The 24,135-nt window shown below is 41.2% G+C and overlaps 1 protein-coding gene across 2 annotated transcripts in view; it reads left to right on the top strand.

The window, feature by feature from the left end:
• The window catches only part of LOC106579906 (transmembrane protein 132C), a 228,908-nt gene that overhangs the window by 26,721 nt on the left and 178,052 nt on the right, over nt 1-24,135 (top strand). Inside the window, exon 2 of one of the 2 annotated variants that reach the window (XM_014160261.2) lies at nt 13,600-14,485. In XM_014160261.2, coding sequence (XP_014015736.2) covers nt 13,600-14,485 — 886 coding nt within the window. Of the gene's footprint in view, nt 1-13,596; nt 14,486-24,135 lie in introns of both variants that reach the window. The other variant, XM_014160260.2, reaches the window with a different exon arrangement.

The raw sequence follows: 24,135 nt of genomic DNA, 5'->3' as shown, positions 1-24,135 counted from the left end.
TTTGTTTCAAAGTACATCTGTTTAAGACTACCAAGAAACACTCTGTGTGACCCTGATTTATCCCACTGCAGTAAAGGTTAATGTTATTTTAGAGGTATTATACATGTGTTCCTTGGCCAGGTACAGTACAGACACAGTACTGGGTTATTAACAAACTGAAGTCATATGAAACACATGATGAAAGGAATGTCTGGTCATCTTCAGCTTGGTAGTTCTGTACCAGATGTTTGACTGTTGTTGGACTTTTTGAGATGTTGTGAGAAAGTAGGCTTCTCTTCCCTGTCAGCTTATGAGGATCTCATCTCAGTGAGGTGTCTGAACTGTGGCGGGATGCTAAAGAACATTCTGAGGCTGAATCCAGCCTCCACATCCTCTATCCTCTAATGTGAGCTGCCGTCCATCTCTCATATTCATTAAAGAACCCTGTCGGGATGCTAAAGAACATTCTGAGGCTGAATCCAGCCTCCACATCCTCTATCCTCTAATGTGAGCTGCCGTCCATCTCTCATATTCATTAAAGAACCCTGTAGCTCAGTCAGTTACTGGCCTCAAACCCGCACACTTTCCTTCACCGCAATGTATAACAAATTATTGCTACTGCTACACTGCAGTATTTGGTATAGTCAGATGTAGTGACCAGCACTGTAGAAATATCCTGTTGAATATTTCCCATTTTTCATATCTATTTGACAGATTTGAGAATGTTGAGGGAAATGGCTACGGAGAGGGTTTGAATAGGTGTGTGGCGGATGACTTTCTTACCTGAGATCACACAGCCACCTATTGGATATGTCCTTTTTAGACTGCCTGGGTGTGTGTGTTCAGTGCCAAGCTAGAGGCTTGACCTCTGACTGAAGAAGGAGCTATTGTCCTCAGGTCTCTCAGGCGAGGCGGATGAGCCAGTCATTGTTCCACAGATCCTCTTACTCCTAATCATTAAAAGTAGCTTTGATTACTTGTCATTGACATTGTACGCAATCAGTGGTAATGTTTTTTCAATGTTCTGTACATTTCCTGATTTGTGGTGATAAGAGGACAAGAGGTCGACTGGTAATGTAGCTGTTATACTGTCCAATGAAGAGAGAGTGAAGGGGTTTGTTAGGGCCACTTGTAGCTGGTAAGAACCAGAGTCATATTGAGTCCCTCCATATGACTCTGGCAAGGACTATCCTTGACAGACATGACTGTTGCTTCAAAAGAAAATTAAAGGAGAAATATGCAATTGCTACATCCATTTTTGGGCTTATAAATTAATTATATGTACCCGTTGATTCTTGAATAATATAATTTACAAATGCCTCATGAGCTTAGTTCAACTTGCGTACCTCATCAGAACCCATTATATATGCTTGTTTTACTTCAATGTTTGTAAACAAAGTAAATGTAAACAAACACTGTATACCTTGAAGTCCTGGTTGAAACTATACTTTGATATCATAGATGGTCAGTCCTGGAATCCATAGCTCTATCAATGAATTTGCGACTGGTTACATTTCTTCAGCCCCATCCCTCAGCTTTTGAACAGCAGAGAGCTTAACTATTTTTTTTTTACTCGTGTAACACCCCAATGACGACAGTCAGTACAATTCCTTATGTTACAGCAAGTATCATCTTTTTTTCATATTTTGCATCGTAAGCCTTCTCGACTGAATATCACAGAGAAGCAAGCTGTGTTCTGAGAGCAATCCTTTGGGGTGATATGAAAGTGTATTCAGCCTTTTTTTGTCCTGTGCTTAATCAGATGTGATGAGAATAGAGATGTCTGTATACGCTGTTTCCTGTAGTGAGACCTGGGGAGAATAGAACTGTATATCCACCATTTTTCACACAATTTAGATTTTCTGTATCTTATCCTTATGTTTACTGGAACCTTTCTATTTAGTTCCGTACTTGTTTTTTGACACCTGTTGTGTGCTGCACCGGGCAGTAGGCAATGCCGAGCAGCAGTGTATAGATCTTTGGTGGATTTGTGTCCACTTGTTCTCTTGGTCGTGACAGGGCTCTGCTCTCATTGTTAAATGTCCCTCAGTGCACACAAAGAGGCCGACTCACTCTGCCCTGCAAGAGGCCCTGTGTTTGTCCTGATTTACGATATCGCTTTGCAATAAAGGGCAGTGTGAGGGGAAGAGATTCATTAGGCGGACAGTTTATGTTTTAGAAAAGTCCGGAGCGGCCCTGAGAATACTGATTGGCACACAACTCCATGCTTGTCTCATCCTCCCTGTCCAGGCCAAAAGCTCTCTGGTCTGGCCTCTCCTCCCCTACAGCCGTGTGTGCTGCCTGCTCTGGCACAATGGAGCCATTCTTCCCTGCACCCAGGAGACCAGTAATGTCTGCAGCCCAGCCCAGCCCAGGCCACTCACTGACTGATATCCTGCTGTGATAACTGTGTTGCAGACACACAGGCCTCACCACCTAAAGGTTCCTTTTTAGCCCCTAATGGTGCTGCTGTCTCTCTCATCCAGGCAGGCAGGCCCACATGGGGACCAGAATGTGGTGGCCGTGGTTCTTCTCTTCTCCTCCCCACAGCTTTACCAAACACATCCAAGTAGTGCTGCTGCTGCTGCTGTTGTTTACTCTTCCCTGGTCGATACTCTTTAATCCCCAAGATGATGCTTTCTCTCATGAACTCGAAAGTAGCTCTTCCCTTAGTGAACCCACAGGCCCATTAGTCTTTATTACCTCTAACTGTCTTAAATTTGGCCAATAATCACAGGAGGCTGCTGAGGGGAGGACGGCTCATAGTAATGTCTGGAATGGAGTGAATGAAATGGAAACCATGTGTTTGATACCGTTCCATTAATTCCGTTCCAGCCATTACTATAAGCCCTTCCTCCCCAATGAAGGTGCAACCAGCCGCCTGTGGTGACCATCAATTAGATGTCAGACAACAAACAGCTACAGCAGGTCCCCCACTGTCGTCGAAGAGGAAACTGTTCTACACACAGCATTTTGCATTACCCCTTATTCATAAGTAGTTATTATAGATTTAATTTAGCTCATCTCCGGGATAGAGAGGGGTAAAAGCACCTAGGGAAAATGTCGGTTTAAAGAGACCTCTTGACTTTTTCCACATTTTGTTGTGTTACAACCTGAGTTTAAAATTGATTAAATATACTTTTTGTGTCACTGGCCTACACACAATACCATAATGTCAAAGCGGAATCATGTTTATTTAAAAAAAAAAATTAAAATTAATTATAAATGAAAAGCTGAAGTGTCTCGAGTCCATAAGTATTTAAGTCCATAAGTCCCTTTGTTATGGCAAGCCTTAATAAGTCCAGGACTAAAACTTTCCTTAACAAGTCACATAATAAGTTGCATGGACTCACTCTGTGTGCAATAATAGTGTTAAAAATGATTTTTGATTGACTACCTCATCTCTCTACCCCACACATACAATTATCTGTGAGGTCCCTCAGTTGAGCAGTGAATTTCAAACACAGATTCTACCACCACAACAACCATGGAGGTTTTCCAATGCCTCGCAAAGAAAGGCACCTATTAGTAGACGGGTAAAAAAAAAAAAAAGCAGACATTGAATATCCCTTGAGCATGGTGACGTTATTAATTACACTTTGGATGATGTGTCAATACACCAGTCACTACAAAGATACAGGTGTCTTTCCTAACTCAGTTGCCAGAGAGGAATAAACTGCTCAGGGATTTCACCATGAGGCCAATGGTGACTTTAAAACAGTTACAGAGTTTAATGGCTGTGATAGGGAAAAACTGAGGATGGATCAACAACATTGTAGTTACTCCACAATACTAACCTAAATGACAGAGTGAAAAAAAGGAAGCCTGTGCAGAATAAAAATATTCCAAAACATGCATCCTGTTTGCAACAAGGCACTAAAGTAACACTGCAAAGAATGTGGCAAAGCAATTCACTTTTTGTCCTTAGTACAATGTGTTATGTTTGGGGCAAATCCAATACAACACATTACTAAGTACCACTCTCCATATGTTCAAGTATAGTGGTGGCTGCATCATGTTCTGGGTATGCTTTGTTATGCACTGGGGAGTTTTTCAGGATAAAAAAGAAACAAAATGGAGCTAAGCACAGGCAAAATCCTAGAAGAAAACCTGATTCAGTCTGCTTTCCACCAGACACTGGGAGATGAATTCACCTTTCAGCAGGACAATAACCTAAAACACAAGGACAAATCTACAATGGAGTTGCTTACCAAGAAGAAAGTGAATGTTCCTGAGTGGCCGAGTTACAGTTTTGACTTAAATCTACTTGAAAATCTATGGCAAGACCTAGAAATGGTTGTCTAGCAATGATCAACAACCAATTCGACAGAATAATGGGCAAATATTGCGCAATCCAGGTGTAGAAAGCTCTTAGAGACTTATCCATATAGATAGCTGAAATCAATGCCAAAGGCAGAGGGGTGTGAATACTTATGTAAATTAGATCTTTCTGTATTTCATTTTCAATACATTTGCTAACATTTCTAAAAACAAGTTTTCACTTTGTCATTATGGGGTATTGTGTGTAGATGGGTAAAGATCAATTTTCTATCCATTTCGAATTCAGGCTGTAACACAACAACATGTGTAATAAGTCAAGGGGTATGAATATTTTTTGAAGGCACTGTAACAAGCAGAAAGTAATATCATATTATATTGTGTATTGATTCATCCACTAGTGCCTTTCCCACTTTTTTACATTTCTTGGTGACTCAACAACACAGTAAATCATCCTCAAATTCTAATTGAAAGAACAACTATATTTATTATTCTTGACGCTTGGACACAAATTCAATAACCCTTCTTAATTAGATATGAGGATAAATACGCTGTGGGTAATGCATAGGGAAGAGAGAGCTTTCTGTCATTCTTTATAGTTAAGGAATGTCCCATTAGAAGTAGAGAGGAGTTAGAGAGAGCTACATGGGACTGTGGGAGTCAGAGGGGTCAGAGAGAGGTACATGCCCCGGGAGAGGAGAAGAGGAGAGGAGGGGGAAACTGTCAAAGTCAACCATTATAGCCCTGTTCTTATTAATTACAGAGAGCTCCTCCCCTCTGTTTGTTTCTGTCAGATCCTTTTGCTTTTTTCCTGACTTTTCTCTTTATGTTTATATCTTGTGGAGTTCTTTCTCTTTGCTAAATTTTCGTTCTGTGCTGTTAAACTTTTGTCTCCCACTCTCTCATTTCTGGCTCTGCATTAGGCACACAAATCATACTGTCTTGTTGACCTTTGCAAGGAGCAGGAAGGCAGCCATCCCCTCTCTCCAGTAGTCCTCCAGTGGACACCCATATCATTAGACAAGGTAGAGGGCAGCAGAAACATTGTCTCCATTCCTGGTGTCCTCTCCAGTGGCCAGTCATTTACCCAGCCTCATCCATGTGTGAAGGCTGCTGCTCTTCCCTGCCCGCTCTGTCAGTCCTACTTCAGCTGTACACACACACTGGTCTGAAGCCTGTGTGATAGCACTGCTGAGCATGTGTGGATGAGGAGTGCTGCTTGGTTAGTCAGGAGCTCTGACTACCTGGTTCTGCCTGGGATCTGCTGCACACTGTCCACCTGCCAGTCTATCTGTCATAACAGCTCAAACATTGTGTAGCTCTACCCACGTCCATCCCCATACTGACAGTAGAATGAGTGGTCAGCTCATCTCGGAAGATAAGAAATGCCTCAAAAGGGTTTGGAGTGGTCCCGCTCCAACAGAAACATGCAGACTCACCATGATTTGCATGCTTTTGCTTTTTATAGTCGCTCCTTTAGAACGCTGTACTATGATAATGTTTATGTGATGATTAGTCCATTTCTTGCTAATAACACTGACTAGAAAACATGTTCAGAAAATGAAACACATGAAACTGCCACACATTCACTGATAAGTGCCTGAATGTGTTGTCTACGATAAAGAAAATGAACCAATTTAACTATGAATCAGCCTAGTGGCTGTATCGTATTTCAGATTAAAATCAAGATGATCTTGGTATAGCAGGCAGGTTGGTGACTCAGAGGAGGGACACTGACTGACATGCTGGCCTTTCTGGCCCATGTCTGTGTCTGGACATTAGTAACACTCAGTTTCATCTTTACTGCAGGTGAGGTGGGCACAATGATTTCTACAAAAACCGTCAAACCATGTTATGCCCTATTTCTCTTTTTAGAAGCACAACATCGAATGAGATACTGAAAGGTTTGAAAGAGACTAAATATTACAATACTGTGGTCCCCAGTCCACTCCCTTCACCTCAGGACACAACTGGGAGCACATAAAGATTCCAGTAACCCTCAAGATATTTATATGCTTTATACATATATCTTATTTATTTCAATTCCCAACACTGCTGACTCTTTATTACTGTGGATTTGGGTTGAAAGTTCTCTTGATGAGAGTTTATTTTAACGTTGTAAATTCAGAGCCAATTCCAGAGACTGATTGCATTAGAGATTTGCATACAAATATCCACAGTCTGGGTAATGGATCTCACAGTTGTTTGCAGGTATAAGCATATTGTACCTTGGATTATGCTGCAGTTACTCTACCACATACCTACTTAGAGGTTTGTGGCTTCAAGCTGCTTTTTGAAAAATACAAATGAATAAAACATTAGTGTAAAAGGTTTGAGCATTATTTTCTGATGTAAAAACAAATTCAATGCGTGTATTTGTTGTAAACATACAATTCAAACCTCATTGATTACTTAAGTCAATTCCTCTATCTTCAACATATTATTTCAGAATGAGCATAGACAGGGTTCGTCTTTCTACAAGGTTACCTTACGAAGGAAGTTCATAACTATTCTTTATTTGTAGATTTAACGTGCACATGGGTTCCATCAGTTGCTGGTTCTTTGAATGGAATTCAATAAGCTGCCATGATTTATACATAGCATTCCTTTTTTCCCCCTTTAAACGTATGTCCTCTAAGTTTAGAAATTATACTACTACATTCCGTCACAAACAGATTCAAATGTTGAAGTGTTTGTTGTTATTATATGATCTGTATGTTTTTGTTATTTTATATTACAGTGCTTTCAGAAAGTATTCATACCCCTTCACTTATTCCACATTTTGTTGTGTTACACACAATACCCCATAATGACAAAGTGAAAACATGTTTTTAGACATTTTTACAAATGTATTGAAAATGTTAAAATTACCTTTGGCAGCAATTACAGTTGTTAGTCTGTCTGGTTAAGTCTGTAGGAGGTTTGCACACCTGAAATGTACAATATTTGCACCAGGGGTTGGAATCAAAATAACTTTCCATTGTTTAGTTCTGAACAGAACCATTGTTTTTTTCAAGATGTTCCACTGTTCTGACCAGCAAAATCACGTTCTAAACCAGTTCAAACCCCCAAAAAGTAAAGGTTTATATTGTTCCTTCCGTTCTTTTTTAAACTTCTGAAATATAATTTTTGTTTACATTAAGCTCGACATTAAATTACTCCAGCAATCAGTGCGGATAGAGAAGCTTGCTGTGGAGCGGTTAAGCAATTTAATCTGTATAGGAAAGTCGTTAAGAGAAAATTGTATTTTGCCGTAACAGCATGGTTTAATCATAATGAAAGACAAACACACACACACACACACACTGTGCTGTCACAGTGTAGGACGTGAGATGCATCTGAAATTTTGAGGTTGAGGAGAGAGCGAGAGAAGATGGAGGAAGCTTCCGTTGAAGCGCTGTGCATCTAGTTATGGCATGCATTATCTGAATTAGGTCAACAGAATTATACCTACAGTATGGAGGAGCGGCTATATGGAGGAACTTCTAATGTCTTTTCGAGTTGGTTTAACACCGGACCAGAGGAAACAAGCTTGTGTGTGCAGAGCAGCACTACAATTAAAAATACATCTTACGTTTTTGTAGTTAATAAATCCAACGTGAATTAGTACGCTAAAGTAACCTATGTAACTACATCAGTAGGCTACAGTAACCTATGTAACTTCATCAGTAGGCTACAGTAACCTATGTAACTTCATCAGTACGCTACAGTAACCTATGTAACTTCATCAGTACGCTACAGTAACCTATGTAACTTCATCAGTAGGCTACAGTAACCTATGTAACTTCATCAGTATGCTAGAGTAACCTATGTAACTTCATCAGTAGGCTACAGTAACCTATGTAACTACATCAGCAGGCTACAGTAACCTATGTAACTTCATCAGTACGCTACAGTAACCTATGTAACTTCATCAGTACGCTACAGTAACCTATGTAACTTCATCAGTACGCTACAGTAACCTATGTAACTTCATCAGTAGGCTACAGTAACCTATGTAACTTCATCAGTAGGTTACAGTAACCTATGTAACTTCATCAGTACGCTACAGTAACCTATGTAACTTCATCAGTAGGCTACAGTAACCTATGTAACTTCATCAGTAGGCTACAGTAACCTATGTAACTGCATCAGTACGCTAAAGTAACCTATGCTTCAGAGGGGAGGGGCAGGTAGCCTGCACACACACTGGCAAAGATTTCCAGCTGGCAGGCAGACACTGGAATACATTTCTGAGTGACAGAGTGAGGGACTTGCATAGACGCTTTATGATTTTTGTGGGACCAAAAACAAAATGCCCGAAATGTAAAAAAACATAGGTGAAAACTACAATCCCTTATTGATGTTGCTTGTTAAATCCACTTCATTCAGTGTAGATGAAGGGGAGGAGACAGTTTAAGAAGGATTTTTAAGTCTTGAGACAATTTAGACATGAATTGTGTATGTTTGCCATTTAGAGGGTGAATGGGCAAGACAAAATATTTGAACGGGATATGGTAGTAGGTGCCAAGCACACCGGTTTGTGTCAAGAACTCCAATACTGCTGGGGTTTTATTCTCAACAGTTTCCTGTATGTATCAATAATGGTCCACCACCAAAAGGACTTCCAGCCAACTTGACACAACTGTGGGAAGCAACTCACTATTAGGAAGGTGTTCCTAATGTTTAGTATGCTCAGTGTAAGTGAAACCTGTAACTAGGCCACTCAGGAACATTCAATGCAGTCTTAGTATGCAACTCCAGTGCATATTTGGCCTTGTGTGTTAGGTTATTGTCCTGCTGAAAGGTACATTTGTTTCCCAGTGTCTGTTGAAAGCAGACTGAACCAGGTTTCCCTCTATGATTTAGCCTGTGCTTAGTTCTATTCTGTTTCTTTTTATTCAAAATAAAACTCCCTTGCCAATCAATCACTCAATCAAATGTATTTAAAAAGCGCTTTTTACATCAGCAGATGCCACAAAGTACTTATACAGAAACCCAGCACGAAAATCGCCCTGGTCTTTGTGGTTGAATCTTTGTTTGAAGTAACCTGCTCAACTGAGGGACCATACAGATAATTGTATGTGTGGGTTACAGAGTTGAGGCAGTCATTAAAAAAGCATGTTAAACACTATTAATGCAGGCAGAGGGATTCATGCAACGTATTATGTAACTTGTTATGCCAATTTCTACTCCTGAACTTATTTAGGCTTGCCATAACAAAGGGGTTAAATACTTATTGACTCAAGAGATTTCAGCTATTCGTTTTTAATTCATTTGTAAAAATTTGTTAAAACATAATTCCACTTTGACATTATGGGGTATTGTGTGTAGGCCAATGACACCAAATCTAAATTGAATCTATTTAAATTCAGGTTGTAACACAAGAAAATGTGGAAAAAGTCAAGGGGTCTGAATACTTTCCTCCACACATCGTTCATTCATTTCTTCCTGTTTCTTCTTTCTTTTGTACCAAATGTTCACAAGACTAGTCCCGTGTGGCTCAGTTGGTAGAGCATGGTGTTTGCAACGCCAGGGTTGTGGGTTCGATTCCCACGGGGGACCAGTGCGAAAAAAATGTATGAAATGTATGCATTCACTACTGTAAGTCGCTCTGGATAAGAGCGTCTGCTAAAATGACTAAAAATGTAAAAAATGAAAAAAAATGCTAGAATGGGCCTCACAGAAATTATAACGAAATCAGCCAACCTTGCATTAATAGATTAAGTCTGTAATAGTTTCCCTTTCAGCACACACAGCATAGCTAAACTTGGTAGCAACATTTAACATTGACAGGTAATTCTTTCTCCAGAAAATGTCTCACACTTTTGTTGACTCCATAGATGCTAAAATGTTGCCTGTGCAGTGTATCGTATCTGTCATTCACGATTATAAAATGGCCTAACTGTTAGAAAATAGCCATTTGACAGCTCGTAACAAGGGAATACATTTTACTGACTTAAAAAAAAGTCTTTCATGATTGACTAAGAAGACAATAGTGATCCCATTCTTAAAGGTGTATACTTGTACTTTGTAGGGTTTCCTTTAGCCTATATACTGTATGTGAGGCACATAGGGACATTTCATTCCTTCTCAAGAATGTTATGTCATCTGGAAAGCACAGACGAATAATCTCATTATAGTCGAGACATAAAAAAATGCTAAGGCTTTTGGAGTGAGTGCTTTGTCTTAGAAGGCATGCTGGATTGAGACCGCCCCTGAGATGCGAGTAAAAACATTGTCACCATGGGACTGCAGAGGATGAGACTTTGTTCCTGATTGTTCTGCCTTGTATTGCTCTTGCTGGACTATCAAGCTTTTCATTTGTCAGTGTCGTTGTACCATCTTACCATCTGCAACAATGCTTCTTGAGTTTGTTCAGAAAATTACAAACTACACTGCGGTATAGTATTTTTCTATGGTTTCTGTCCTCGGTTGTAAAAGCCCCATATGAGTGTTGGTGTTTACTTTGAAGGAGCTCAGTGATGCTTAAGTGAAGATGTTAGTGATACATAGTGATCTCTGGGGTGATTGGGCTGGGCAGAGTGAGAGAGTGCTGTCAAATCAAATCACTTTTTATTTGTCACACACATGTTTAGCAGATGTTATTGTGGGTGTAGCGAAATGCTTGTGTTGCCCTTCAGATGAGGAGGCAGCAGGCTGCGTCCATGCTGCCTCCATGGGACAGACAGGGACGAGGTCAAGTGGGCACCATGAATCACAAATCCCTGCCTGATTTGTAAATTGTCGGGACATTGATTTAGGCAGGCAGGCAGGCAGGCAGGCAGAGAGAGAGAGAGAGAAAATAGTAAGCAATCATACAGCAGATTGCTCTTGAGAGGAAGGTCATAGCCCACTCTTTGGGTGATTAACACCTATTTGCACATGTAATGTTTTCTCACTCATCACACAGGCCACCATGGAGTGGGACCTGTTAGCAATGGCCCACCAGAAACAACTCAAGATTACTCCACATGAAAATTAACATACTTTATTAGACCGGAGTATTTGTGATTAATCTTCACATAATTTAAATGTTCAGAGAGTGTTAAAGTGTTTATACAGTGATTACATTCATTCATACGTTAATGTACGTATTATATAACAAATGGTGGATTGTAGGCCACTTTTAGTTATCTTTGATATTAGTTGCAATATGATGAGGATACCTGAGCTCTTCATGAATTGTATATATTGTAGAATAATAGTGAAGACATTACAACTATGAAATAAAACAAATGGAATCATGTAGTAAGCAAAAAAGTGTGAAACAAATCAAAATAATTTTTATAATTTAGATTATTCAAAGTAGCCATCCTTTTTTTCTTGATGACAGCTTGGCATTCTCTCAACCAGCTTCATGAGGAATGATTTTCCAACAGGCTGCTTTTTCTTCACTCTGTGGTCCAACTCACCCCAAACCATCTCAATTGGGTTGAGGTCGGATGATTGTGGAAGCCAGGTCATCTGAAGCAGCACTGCATCACTCTCCTTCTTGGTCAAATAACCCTTACACATTCTGGAGGTGTGATTTGGGTCATTGGTCTTGTTGAAAAACAAATGATAGTCCCACTAAACCCAAACTAGACGGGATGGCGTATCGCTAAAGAATGCTGGGGTAGCCATGCTGGTTAAGTGTGCCTTGCATGCCAGGTAGTCACCTGGAATGCAAGAATTAGAGTGATGGAGTGCTGCATCAGATGACCTGGCTTTTTTTAAATATATATATACAGTTGAAGTCGGAAGTTTACATACACTTAGATTGGAGTCATTAAAACTTGTTTTTCAACCACTCAACAAATTTCTTGTTAGCAAACTAGTTTTGGCAAGTTGGTTAGGGCATCTACTTTGTGCATGACACAAGTAATATTTCCAACAATTGTTTACAGACAGATTATTTCACTTATAATTCACTGTATCACAATTCCAGTGGGTCAGAAATGTACATACACTAGGTTGACTGAGCCTTTAAAGAGCTTGGAAAATTCCAGAAAATGATGTCATGGCTTTAGAAGCTTCTGATAGGCTAATTGACATCATTTGAGTCAATTGGAGGTGTACATGTGGATGTATTTCAAAGCCTACCTTCAATCTCAGTGCCTCTTCGCTTGACATCATGGGGAAATCAAATAAATCAGCCAAGACCTCCACAAGTCTGGTTCATCCTTGGGAGCAATTTCCAAATGCCTGAAGGCACCACGTTCATCTGTACAAACAATAGTATGCAAGTATAAACACCATGGGACCACGCAGCTGTCATACCACTCAGGAAGGATACGCGTTCTGTCTCCTAGATATTAACATACTTTGGTGCAAAAAATGCAAATCAATCCCAGAACAACAGCAAAGGACCTTGTGAAGATGCTGGAGGAAACAGGTACAAAATTATCTATATCCACAGTAAAACGGGTCCTATATCGACATAAACTACAGGCCACTGAGCAAGGAAGAAGCCACTGCTCCAAAACCGCCATAAAAAAAGCTTCTTCCAAATGGACAATGACCCCAACCATACTTCCAAAGTTGTGGCAAAATGGACAACAAAGTCAAGGTATTGGAGTGGCCATCACAAAGCCCTGACCTCAATCCTATAGAACATTTGTGGGCAGAACTGAAAAAGTGTGTGTGAGCAAGGAGGCCTAAAAACCTGACTCAGTTACACCAGCTCTGTCAGGAGGAATATGCCAAAATTCACCCAACTTATTGTGGGAAGCTTGTGGAAGGCCACCCGAAACGTTTGACCCAAGTTAAACAATTTAAAGGCAATGCTATCAAATACTAATTGAGTGTATGTACACTTCTGACCCACTGGGAATGTGATTAAAATAAAAGCTGAAATAAATCATTCTCTCTACTATTATTCTGACATTTCACATTCTAAAAATAAAGTGGTGATCCTAACTGACCTAAAACAGGGAATATTTACTGGGATTAAATGTCAGGAACTGTGAAAGACTGAGTTTAAATGTATTTGGCTAAGGTGTATGTTAACTTCTGACTTCAACTGTATATATTTATATATATGAGAAAATAAATAGTACTGTAATGTGCTATGGTCTTAACCCCTTTTAATATCAAAACATCACAATAGCCATACACCATGAAATACATCTACACCATAATGTAATGTATTGTAATGTAGGCCTAATTTTAGGCATGACCGCAGCTTACATTACTCAGTATCTTCTGTGTGTAGTTCTTGTCAGTTCTCTCTGGTACAGTAAGCTCCGCTCCAAATGGCTGTCAGTCCAGCCATTTTAGTTTTACTGGAGGGAAGCTTTAGAGGAAATGTACAGGATGTACAACAAGTGAGCACTGACTGAGCTTGTCCTGACTCAGCTCTTCTTTTCTGTCTTCCAGTAGCAGACTGTCGAGTCTTGGAGGGATTGCAGAGGTTTTCATCCATCCCCACCTACTTGCCTGTCAACTACCAAGTGATCAACGCGGAGTCTGCTTTCTTCCTGAAAGAGGCCAACCAGGAGTTCATGAGGAACTCCAGCCTGCTGTCGCGGACAGAGCCCTTCTTCATCTACCAGGCCCGCAGCATGCCCTCAGTAAACGCCAGCTATGGCCCCCTCTCTGTGGAGCAGCCTGTCACCCTGGAGCTCATCCAGAACCCTTGGGCCTTCGTGGCCTCCTCCATGTTCACCTTCAACTGGAAGGTGCAGACTTTCATAATCCAGGACAGGATCTACCTATCCAACCCCAGGGTCCAGGTGCTGTTCTACGTGGCGGGCAGGGACTGGGATGACTACAGCGCCATCGACAAGCTGCCCTGCGTACGCATGTTTGCCTTCCACGAGACCCAGGAGGTGCGTGGCACCTGCCAGCTGAAGGGGGAGCTGGGGCTGTGTGTGGCTGAGCTGGAGCCCCTGGCTGGCTGGTTCAGCCCCCCCAGCGTGGTGCCTGGGCGCCAGAGGACCATAGAGCTGGCCGAGGGGACCACAGTGGAGCTCTACTACATGTTACAATCAACAGAGGCAGGAGCGTGCCACTCGGAGGAGGCCCGGAAAGGCAACTCCATCCGCTCGGATCAGGAGGGTCTGTTTGGCTCGTCCACCTCCACCCCAATGAAGAGGATCGGCAGTGTGCGTCTGTACCAGAGCCCTGCCGCCCTGGCCTTGACTGAACACAGGCTGGATAGTAACTTCCTGGTCATGGTGCCGACCACGCCGATGAGGCAGAGGGACACTGTCTCCGCCTTCATCACTGCCTCAGCCTTCTCTCCTGTGGAAATGTTCACCCTAAGGTAAGCCAATACATTAGCATACTCTTAAATTAAATGTTGCTCATTAGACCAGTGCATATCTTCATACAACGTGTCTCTGCAATGCTGTATTACAGAGTGAATACATTTTCTAATTAACTTTCTGCAGTACACCCTAGTTGTAATTAAATTAGTAAACCCAGATTGTTTGCCAAGGATTGTAGGATATTTGTAATGTTTGGCAGCTAGGCTGTTAGTCCTGATTTATTTGTTATCTCAGTGTTTTTGCTGTCTCCAAAATTAAAGTTACTTTACTCAGTTTAGCCAAGCTTATGTAACTCAGCAAAAACAGGGAGTGGAGTATCTTTATCTAAAATAAATAGTCAAATTCAATGAAGCTGTAGGTACTAATTAGAATGTGCAGATGAGACTAAGTGAATTTGATAATTAACACATAATGCAAATGAGGATGTCATTAATTAAAATGCATTTCCATTAGTGTAATCACTATTAGCCTGATCTTAATCACGCTGGTTGAGAACATTTATAAACCATAAGAGATGCTGTGACTAGGGGTCAAGCCAATTTGTCAACCTGTGTAAATGAAAACAAGCCAACTAGCTGATCCGATTGTTTTCTGCTAAGGTGAGTGGGAATGCTGACCCAGCTAGCAATGAGGAATCGGTCCAGAAGCGGCTCTCTTCTGAGGGGCCGGAACTGATTGAATCGGCCCGTAATCGTGTGTCGGACTCAGCCCGGAATTAAAAAGAATGACTGCCCAGAATTGGCCCAAGTACATCGGGCCGTTTCCGTCTACCGGAATTCAGCCGACTTTGCCGGCATCTTACCAGAATCCCCCCAGAAGCGTCCCGATGCAAATTTAACAAGGACGTCCCGGCCAGCCAAACCCTCCCCTAACTCAGACGACACTGGGCCAATTGTGCGTCACCTCATAGGTCTCCCGGCCAGAGAGTATCCCCAATCGGCCCAAGCCCCAAGTAATACATTTGGGCCAGATAACTCACACCGGAATCGGCCCGAGCTCAATCCCCGCATCCTAGCCCTAAGTAATATTGCCGAAGGCGACCCAGTCTGACTCTCAGCTGAGTGCCCCGACTCTCAGACGGAATCGGCCCAGATCCACTGTGCTAGCTGGGTTGAAGTTAGTTACACTTTTCTCATCTTAAACAATGGAAATAGAGGACAATATTGTCATAAACGTCCTATCCTATTTTTCCTATTTGATGTTGAATATATCTCTCAGAAATCTGACTTCCACATGAATCAAAATCATAATCTAAATGAAAACTAGGATGTAACATTTAATCACCAAATATTTATTCTGGTGAGATGAGGTATTGGCAAGTTGGTAATTCAGAAACTATAAATAATCCTTGTTTTTCAGCCGATGAATTAAGAGTCCAAATTGGCCTCAGAGACTTAATAGCCTGTGGTGTTTTTATTTGGTAGCAGTGGTGTACTTTGTGATTACCAGCCTCTACTGGCTAGCTGAGAGGTGCAAATATGAAAAGGCCTTTGGTTTTAGCCTCTGTGTGTTACCAGGTGATAAGAGTGTCCTTGTGTGTACATGTGTTCGGATGCCCAATCACCAGGACAAGAAAAGACTCAGATCTCTTTTTACACAATAGTATTGCCTTCTCTGTACTTAATCCCTCAGCGTTATACTACCATTGGCTGCCTTGAGTCTTATATTGGAACTAGGGCTGTTAAAGTTAACGTGTTAATAAAGGATTAATGTGCAAAATGTTTAATGGCGGGATTTTTTGGGATTTTTTTTAATCGCATCTCCGTTTCTCCGTTTAGCACAATGGATCTGGGCCGATTCCGGCTGAGGGTCGGGACACTCGGCTGAGAGTCAGACTCGGCCGACGTCATGTGGCCCGAGTCTGTGCCGCCTTCGGCAGTATTACTTATGGCTAGGATGCAGGGATTGAGCTTGGGCCGATTCCGGTGTGAGTTAACTGGCCCAAATGTAATACTTGAGGCTACTCTCTGGCAGATGATTACACGGGCTGCTTTATAAAATTAACATTTCATTATTTATTTATTTTTCCATATTTTCACTGCATCGCAGTGCAAACTGCATTTCTACAGTTGCTGGTTCGAGACCCGTGCCGGCCTTGACCGGGAGCCCCATGAGGCGATGCACAATTGGCCTAGCTTCGTCAGAGTTAGGGGAGGGTTTGGCCGTCCAGGGTGTCCTTGTCCTATTGTGCTGTAGCAACTCATGTGGCAGGCTATGTGCTGACACAGTCACCAGGTGTATGGTGTTTCCGCCGACACAATATGTTTTTTTTGTGGATGGGTATAATTTGTATGTATAAAATGTATAATAGTAATATTTAAAATGACTAAATTGGGTAATTCTGTAAACATTTATTTAAATTTGCATCGGGACGCTTCTGAGGGGATTCTGAAAAGATTCTGGTAAGATTCTGGTAAGATCTCTCTGGCCGGGAGACCTATGAGGTGACGCACAATTGGCCCAGCGTCGTCCGAATTAGGGGAGGGTTTGGCTGGCCGGGATGTCCTTGTTAAATTTGCATCGGGATGTTTCTGGGGGGATTCTGGAAGGATGCCAGCAAAGTCAGCTGAATTCCGGGAGACGGAAATGGCCCGATGTACTTGGGCCGATTCTGGGCAGTCATTCATTTTGATTCTGGGCCGATTCCGACACTCGATTCCGGGCCAATTCAATCAGTTCCGGCCCCCCGGAAGAGGGCCGCTTCTGAGCCGATTCCTCATTGCTAGCTGGGTTGGTACGCACTTGGTCTCTGTAGCGCTGTCATTCTCTATTGTGGTACACTATGCGTGCATAGTCCTACCGATGCAGAAAAATGCAAGCTTTAACTGCTTGCTTCTCTTCTTCCGTGGCCAACAAGAGAAGGTCACAAGTGTTTCCCTAAAAGCTGTCTGGATTTAACATCTTCTATTGTACAAAAAGTGAATAGCTTAATCAATTGATGGTGATAGAATTAGATTACCTCCCAAGCAAAGGCAGCCTCAAAGAAATGAAACAATGCTATCCCCATATGCATCTTACAGCTTGTTTGTAGCATAAAGCATTGCAGACCAAAGCGCTGTTATAGATAACTTTATATAATCTGATCCATTTTATATTCTTCAAAATCTTAAACTAACAAGGGTGTGCTTTTTACCATTTTCTTTAATAAAAGGTAGACCTATGGCATACCCTCTCATGCCCCCTGTCATAGACGACGTAAGGATTGGACCAAGGCGCAGCGGGTAAAGTGCTCATCTTAATTTATTTAAAGAAAACACTTCAACTAAATAAACAAACGACGAAACAGTTCTGTAAGGCAACACAGGCTATACAGGAAAACAACCACCCACAAAACACAAGTGAAACAAACACAACTAAATATGGCCTCCAATTAGAGACACAGACAAACAGCTGACTAATTGGAGGTCATTACCAAAACCCAACATAGAAATAGAAAACTAGATATAAACATAGAAATAGATAACATAGAACCTAAACCCCAAAACACTGAAACACACAAAACAAACACCCCCTGCCACGCCCTGACCAAACTACAATGACAAATAACCCCTTTACTGGTCAGGACGTGACACCCCCTCAATTTGAGTCTTGGTTTTACCTTAACAGCCCTTCATTGATACAGAGGAAGTGTATTTAAAGATTGCATGGTGGGTGAAGGATTTGACTGACACATTTATGGATATAGCAGCCTAGAGCCTAATTTTGTCTGTCAAAAGTGGTAGGCCTACCTCTTATTTCTTAAATAGGAATAAATAGGCTCCAACACAAGGCTCTCTTGTTTTTAGTAAATTCTAATTAAAATGAAGACAGGTTAAATGAATTATGCCTACTCGAATTTGCCTGCTGTCTGCCCCATGAGCTGTCCATTTCTGATTGGTTGTACTTCAACTGCTGCTTCAAGTTTCTGCACCACAATGTAGCTTACTCAAATCTGGCTTATTGTGAGGTCAATAACTCTGATAAATACATCATGGGCAAGAAAAATATTGTTTTAATTAAAATAAATGACAGTATTAGCAAGCTATCAAAGTTGACCTCTGGTCCTCCTTCTCATCTTCACGCTCTCCTTCTCGAACTGAAAAGACCATAGGCTATAGACTAGTCCGCACGCAAGATAGTGCCCTTTTTGGACTAGTCAACAACAAAAATTGGGAAGAAACCTTGGACTGTTCTCCTAAACTGCCATCATAGCCCTACACAGCATAGCCATTGGTTAGGCAGTACACAATGGAATATCCATTGCAGTGTGTAATGTAGCCTAGTTTTATTTACACCATCCCAGCAGCCATCTTAGAAATCTAACTTTACTCTGTGCTTCTCCGAGCATACACTTCGTAGCCTATAGCCTATAGGCAATGGATAATTTGATTGAGACTACACTAAATAGCCTGTAGGCGCGCTTGATATTGCGTGCCCAGCAGAGAATCAGAGAAGGTGAGCGGCATTGGGCACACATCGATATACACTGAGTATACCAAACATTAGGAGCACCTTCCTAATATTGAGTTGCACCCCCCCAATTGTCTCAAGGCTTAGAAATCCTTCTTTAACCTATCTCCTCCCCTTCATCTACACTGATTGAAGTGGATTTAACAAGTCACATCAATAAGGGATCATAGCTTTCACCTGGATTCACCTGGTCAGTCTATGTCATGGAAAGAGCTTAATGTTTTGTTCTTAATGTTTTGTATACTCAGTTTTGCATAATAAGCAACTCATTCTAAAACACTGAGAAATATTGAAATGTTATCAATTACAAATTACATGACCCTCCCCTGGACTAAATTTTAAAAATTCTAAACTCTCCCCTTGACCGAAATTGAAAAAGCATTACCCTCCCCCATTTTCCTCCAGGTAACCATTCTGTAAATTTTTATCCGTCCCTAACATTGTTGGACAGATTTAAAAGCTCTTTGTTCTTTGTATCCATAGAGCCACTTCTTTTTTCCTATAGTCCAACCTTCCAATAAGATATTGGGAGAACACTAATTTAGAATGCCTGAAGCTTTAACAGTACTTAAGTGTGGGTGTGTGTGTATGTATGTGTGTGTGTGTGTGTGTGTGTGGCAAGTGTTAAACTTCAAGAACATTGATGAGAGGGAGTAGGTCTACTTAGGGGCTCCAAGTGGGCTTCCGGCGCACAATTGGCCCAGTGTCGTTAGGGTTTGGCTGGGGTAGGCCGTCATTGTAAATAAGAATTTGTTCTTAACTGACTTGCCTAGTTAAATAAGAAAATAAAAACATTGTTAGCATTAATAGCTGTATGTTACAGTGACTTTTGTGTTGTTTATGGTGAAAATGCCATTAAAAACATTATGATACAGATTATGTTGTGTTTCTTTCCCTTACAAACAAAACATAGTATGCCTATAACTCAATGCACTGCTTTTGTTAATAGATTTTTTTACGGCCAAATTTGAGAAAAATTGAAAAGAGATGAATGAGATGAATGAGATGAAATGCTATTAACTAATGACATAAACATAATTAATTATTTGAATTATTTGACAGCCCTAATAGGAACCAATAAACTTTGTCAAACTTCTATGATTGCATATAATATATTATATGTTATATGTTATATAATATATATTATAATTGTTATACACATTATAATTTATAGGTTTGTGCCAACATCCATCTTTCTTCCTATTGTCACTTACTAATGCAGTAGAAGAAATACATATTATGTATCCAGAATGATAAGAACATGATTAAACCTCTCTTCACAGTAACAGTAACCTACTCTGAGCCACTTAATTCAGCAGTATACAGGTCAAGCTAAATATAATTACAGTCTGTCAGTGGTACTGTAAACAACTTTGGCTGTGAGTCCCACTCTCAATCTTCACCTCCCTCAACTCCATGTTTACTCAGAGACACTTGCTGCGACAGAAAGCAGTAATGAGAACTCCTTTTTTATGTCCAATCATAGCCAATGGGTTGTTTGATTGGCACATTTTTTCTGGACCCACTTTGATATTTCTATCTTGTGACAACATGTCTAGTGTGATTGGAAGAGAAGGCAAGTTCGGATCTGGCCAAGCTCCATGGGTGATTAAAAACTCAGAAGTGGGAAAGATTATAAGTATACTCTTATTTGTATACTTACAAGTTTAATTAAGACTGGAAACATAAACAAACAGATTGAAAGAATCTAACATGGATTGTGAAGTGATTGTACAAACTTTGTGACATTCACTTAATTACTGAAGTGAAAAGTGATAAAACTAGACAATTTATTCCTTTGAAGAAACGTCCAAGTCCACCTTTCTTCCTTGTTTTTTTTGGTGAAGATTTCCTCGAATTTATCAAACTAGACAATCTATTCCTTGGACGCAACATCCAAGTCCACCCCTCTACCTTGATTTGTTGGCTTAGATTTTATTGAATTTTCTACTGGGATTTCTTGACGTCCAAGTATGATGTTACATGTGTTAGATGGAACAATCCCCTCCACCAGACTCATCACTAACCACTGAATGACAAACTACTCACTAGCAGAGGGTGACACAGATCCAGTCTCATTAGATTCCAGTCTCTCAGAGGAAGAATGTTTTACCATAGTATAGATATATTTTTGTATGATTGGAAATTCCCCTCTTATTTAATTACAAAGGAGAATGTTCCTCTCGGTGTTAGTAACTATTGATGCAACGCTGCTAACATGAGTCAGTGTTGAGATTTGCAATTCCCATTGGCAAATACTATAAGGTATCTAAACAGGGTTCGAACAAGTTTTGGAATCAGAGAACATTGCTGTATGCCATAATCATCCATCTGGACTGAATAGGATTACACAGGATTAGGCCTGATTATTGTTTGTTCTTCTGTGTTGATTCTCTTTTGATATTTTCCTGCTGTGCTAAGTTGATGAGTGGGTACTAACAGAATGTCAATACATAACTGATTGCCCTATCAAGTCCAATTATGCCATTTTATCTTGTTTATGAGTATTGGATTCCTGCAACCCAGCCTATTCATCTCCTTTTAAAAGAACAATATTACGGGAAAAGGATAGGAATAGGCCTAGCATCCAAGATTTGAAGGACAATAAACAGAAATATTCAAGTAATACATAACAAGAAGTCATTAACATACAGGGCTCTATTTTAACAAACCTAACGCAATGGTAAATCTGATGCGCTCTATTGAAATGGGGGTGGATACGAGCAGAATGGAGTATGCACTGCAGGTACTGTAGGCCTATGTGAGTTGTGAATAACGAAAGAGCATGATGGGTAGACCCCACGAATAGACCATTATACGTATATATGTTTTGTAGTCAATCGAAACGGAAAACAAACAATTTTTACAGGAAAAAACCTTAACCCCTGTGTGGTGTTCGGGTCTGTGGGACCCATTTTCAGTGTTTACTAAAATAAAAATTATACAATGAATTATTTTTTCAACCTGAGACTCATTGGCCTTGGCTCATTTCTGTGAAGAACATGTAAAATAACACATTTTCATTGAGTGCACACTGTGCACCCCCCTACACACCCACTGGACCCAAGGGTAATACAAGTGTGGAAAAGTGTGTGTGTAGGTGAAAACAAGCAAAAATGAAACAAAAAGATTTGCTGTGTGCCTTCACTCTGTCTTTTCCTCCTCCCTTGGCCTGCCATAGCACCAAGAACCTGTCTGTCTCCCTGCCTGTCTGCCTGTCTCACACTCTCTACCCTTTGTAGTGTGTGAAACTACGCAATGTCTTGCGGGAACCTGCACAATGTTATTACAATACATTATTTCGATACATCGTAAAAAAAATTCTGTATTTTCCCAAACTACCCCAGCCAGGTGCAAATTTGGGGGATGGACACAACAAGTAAATAGCTTTGTATGTGTGGCTCCTAACCACAATCAATCAGTATGGCAAAAATCATCTCTGCTCAGAGGGCCTTAGAATTATTTTTTGCAGAGAGAGAAGCTAGTGTGGAAGGAGTGTCTTCTACTTTGGAAGATTAAGAATTTAATCTGTCAATTGGGAGTCTGACAGTCAGTTGGAAGAAGAGGATGAGATTGACCTGTCTTCTTGCTCAAGGAATGAGCCACCCCGCATGGCTGCCAATGTGATAAGGACGCAACCAGGGCCAACGCGGATGGTGGTCACTCATGTGCAGGACATAGTCTTCTTTTGAACTGTTCATCACATACACCATACAGAAAACTATTCTGGACTGCATTCATTTGGAGGGAAGGTGTGTTTTTGGAGAGAGATGGAAGGAGATGGGCCAAACTCATTTACATGCATACTTTGGGATTCTTATACTTGCTGGTGTTTTCAGATTCAATGAGGAATCCACAGAATCCCTGTGGGATGCAGAAACTGGCAGAGAACTTTTCAGTGCAGCAATGTCTCTGGAAAACTTCCACATTATTTCCAGGATTATCAGCTTTGATTACCCAGACACCAGACAATCTCGGCGGCAGAGACACAAGCTAGCTGCAATCAGGTCAGTGTTCCCCTGTTTTACAACCCTGGGCCCAACGTTACTGTTTATGAATAGCTTATGCCATTTTGGGACCGCTGCCCCTTCAGGCAGTACATACCGCAAAATATGGAATCAAGATCTGGGCTGCCTGTGATGCTGCTTCGTCATATACGTGGAACTTGCAAGTGTATACGGGCAAGCCAGATGGAGGAGCCCCTGAGAAGAACAAAGGGATGCAGGTTGTCCTGGACATGACACAGGGACTCTGTGGCCACAACATCACATGCGATAACTGTTTTACTTCGCACAAGCTGGGACTGGAGCTCCTCAAGAGGAAGCTGATGATGGTAGGAACAATATGAAAAAACAAGCCAGAGCTCCCACCTTAGCTGTCAAATGCACGGAACAGGCCTATAAATTCCTCTAAGTTTGTGTTCACGGCCGACACATCCCTAGTGTCCTAAGTGACAAAGAAAGGCAAAAATGTGGTACTCATGAGTACACTGCATAGGGATGGGAGAATCTGTGGCCAGGAACTTCAAAAACCAGGAATCATAATGGATTACATTGCCACAAAAGGAGGGGTGGACATTTTAGACAAGCTGGTGACTGGCTACAGCTGCAAAAGAAGAACCCTACGCTGGTCACTTGTGATATTCTTCAACATCTTGGACATCTCGGCATACAACGTGTTTGTCATCTGGATGGCGTTGAACCCAGATTGGAACAGAGGGAAGCTCCAGAGGAGACAGCTCTTTCTCGAGGATCTGGCCAAGGCATTGGTAAGACCTCAAATCCACAGGAGGTATGATATCCCAAGGACCCCAGCTTCTGCTGCTATCATGCGGATTCAGGAGGAGGATGCTGGTGCCCCATCTGCCCGACCCACAGAACCAACAACTCCAATACCAGAAGTACGTGTGAGTGATGTTGTTGCATGTGTGTGTGTCTGACTCTCCTACCTTGGCCTGCTGTAACTAGATATGTGAGTGAGGGAGATGTTAGTTAAATTCCTGAACTAAGTGTTTTCATTATTCTAGATTGCAGCCGGTAGCAACAAGAAGAAGCAGTGTGATGTGTGTGGACCCAAGAAGGACAGAAAGTGCAAGAAATACATTTGCAACACACGCACAGTACAACTCTGTCCCTCATGTGGTGTGTAGACCGGCCTTATTGTGTCTTCAATGGGGCTCATGATCATTTCCATAAAA

Source organism: Salmo salar, chromosome ssa20 (genome assembly GCF_905237065.1).
Source record: "Salmo salar chromosome ssa20, Ssal_v3.1, whole genome shotgun sequence".
Taxonomy (NCBI): domain Eukaryota; kingdom Metazoa; phylum Chordata; class Actinopteri; order Salmoniformes; family Salmonidae; genus Salmo; species Salmo salar.
This window is presented reverse-complemented; position numbering and strand designations above follow the sequence as displayed.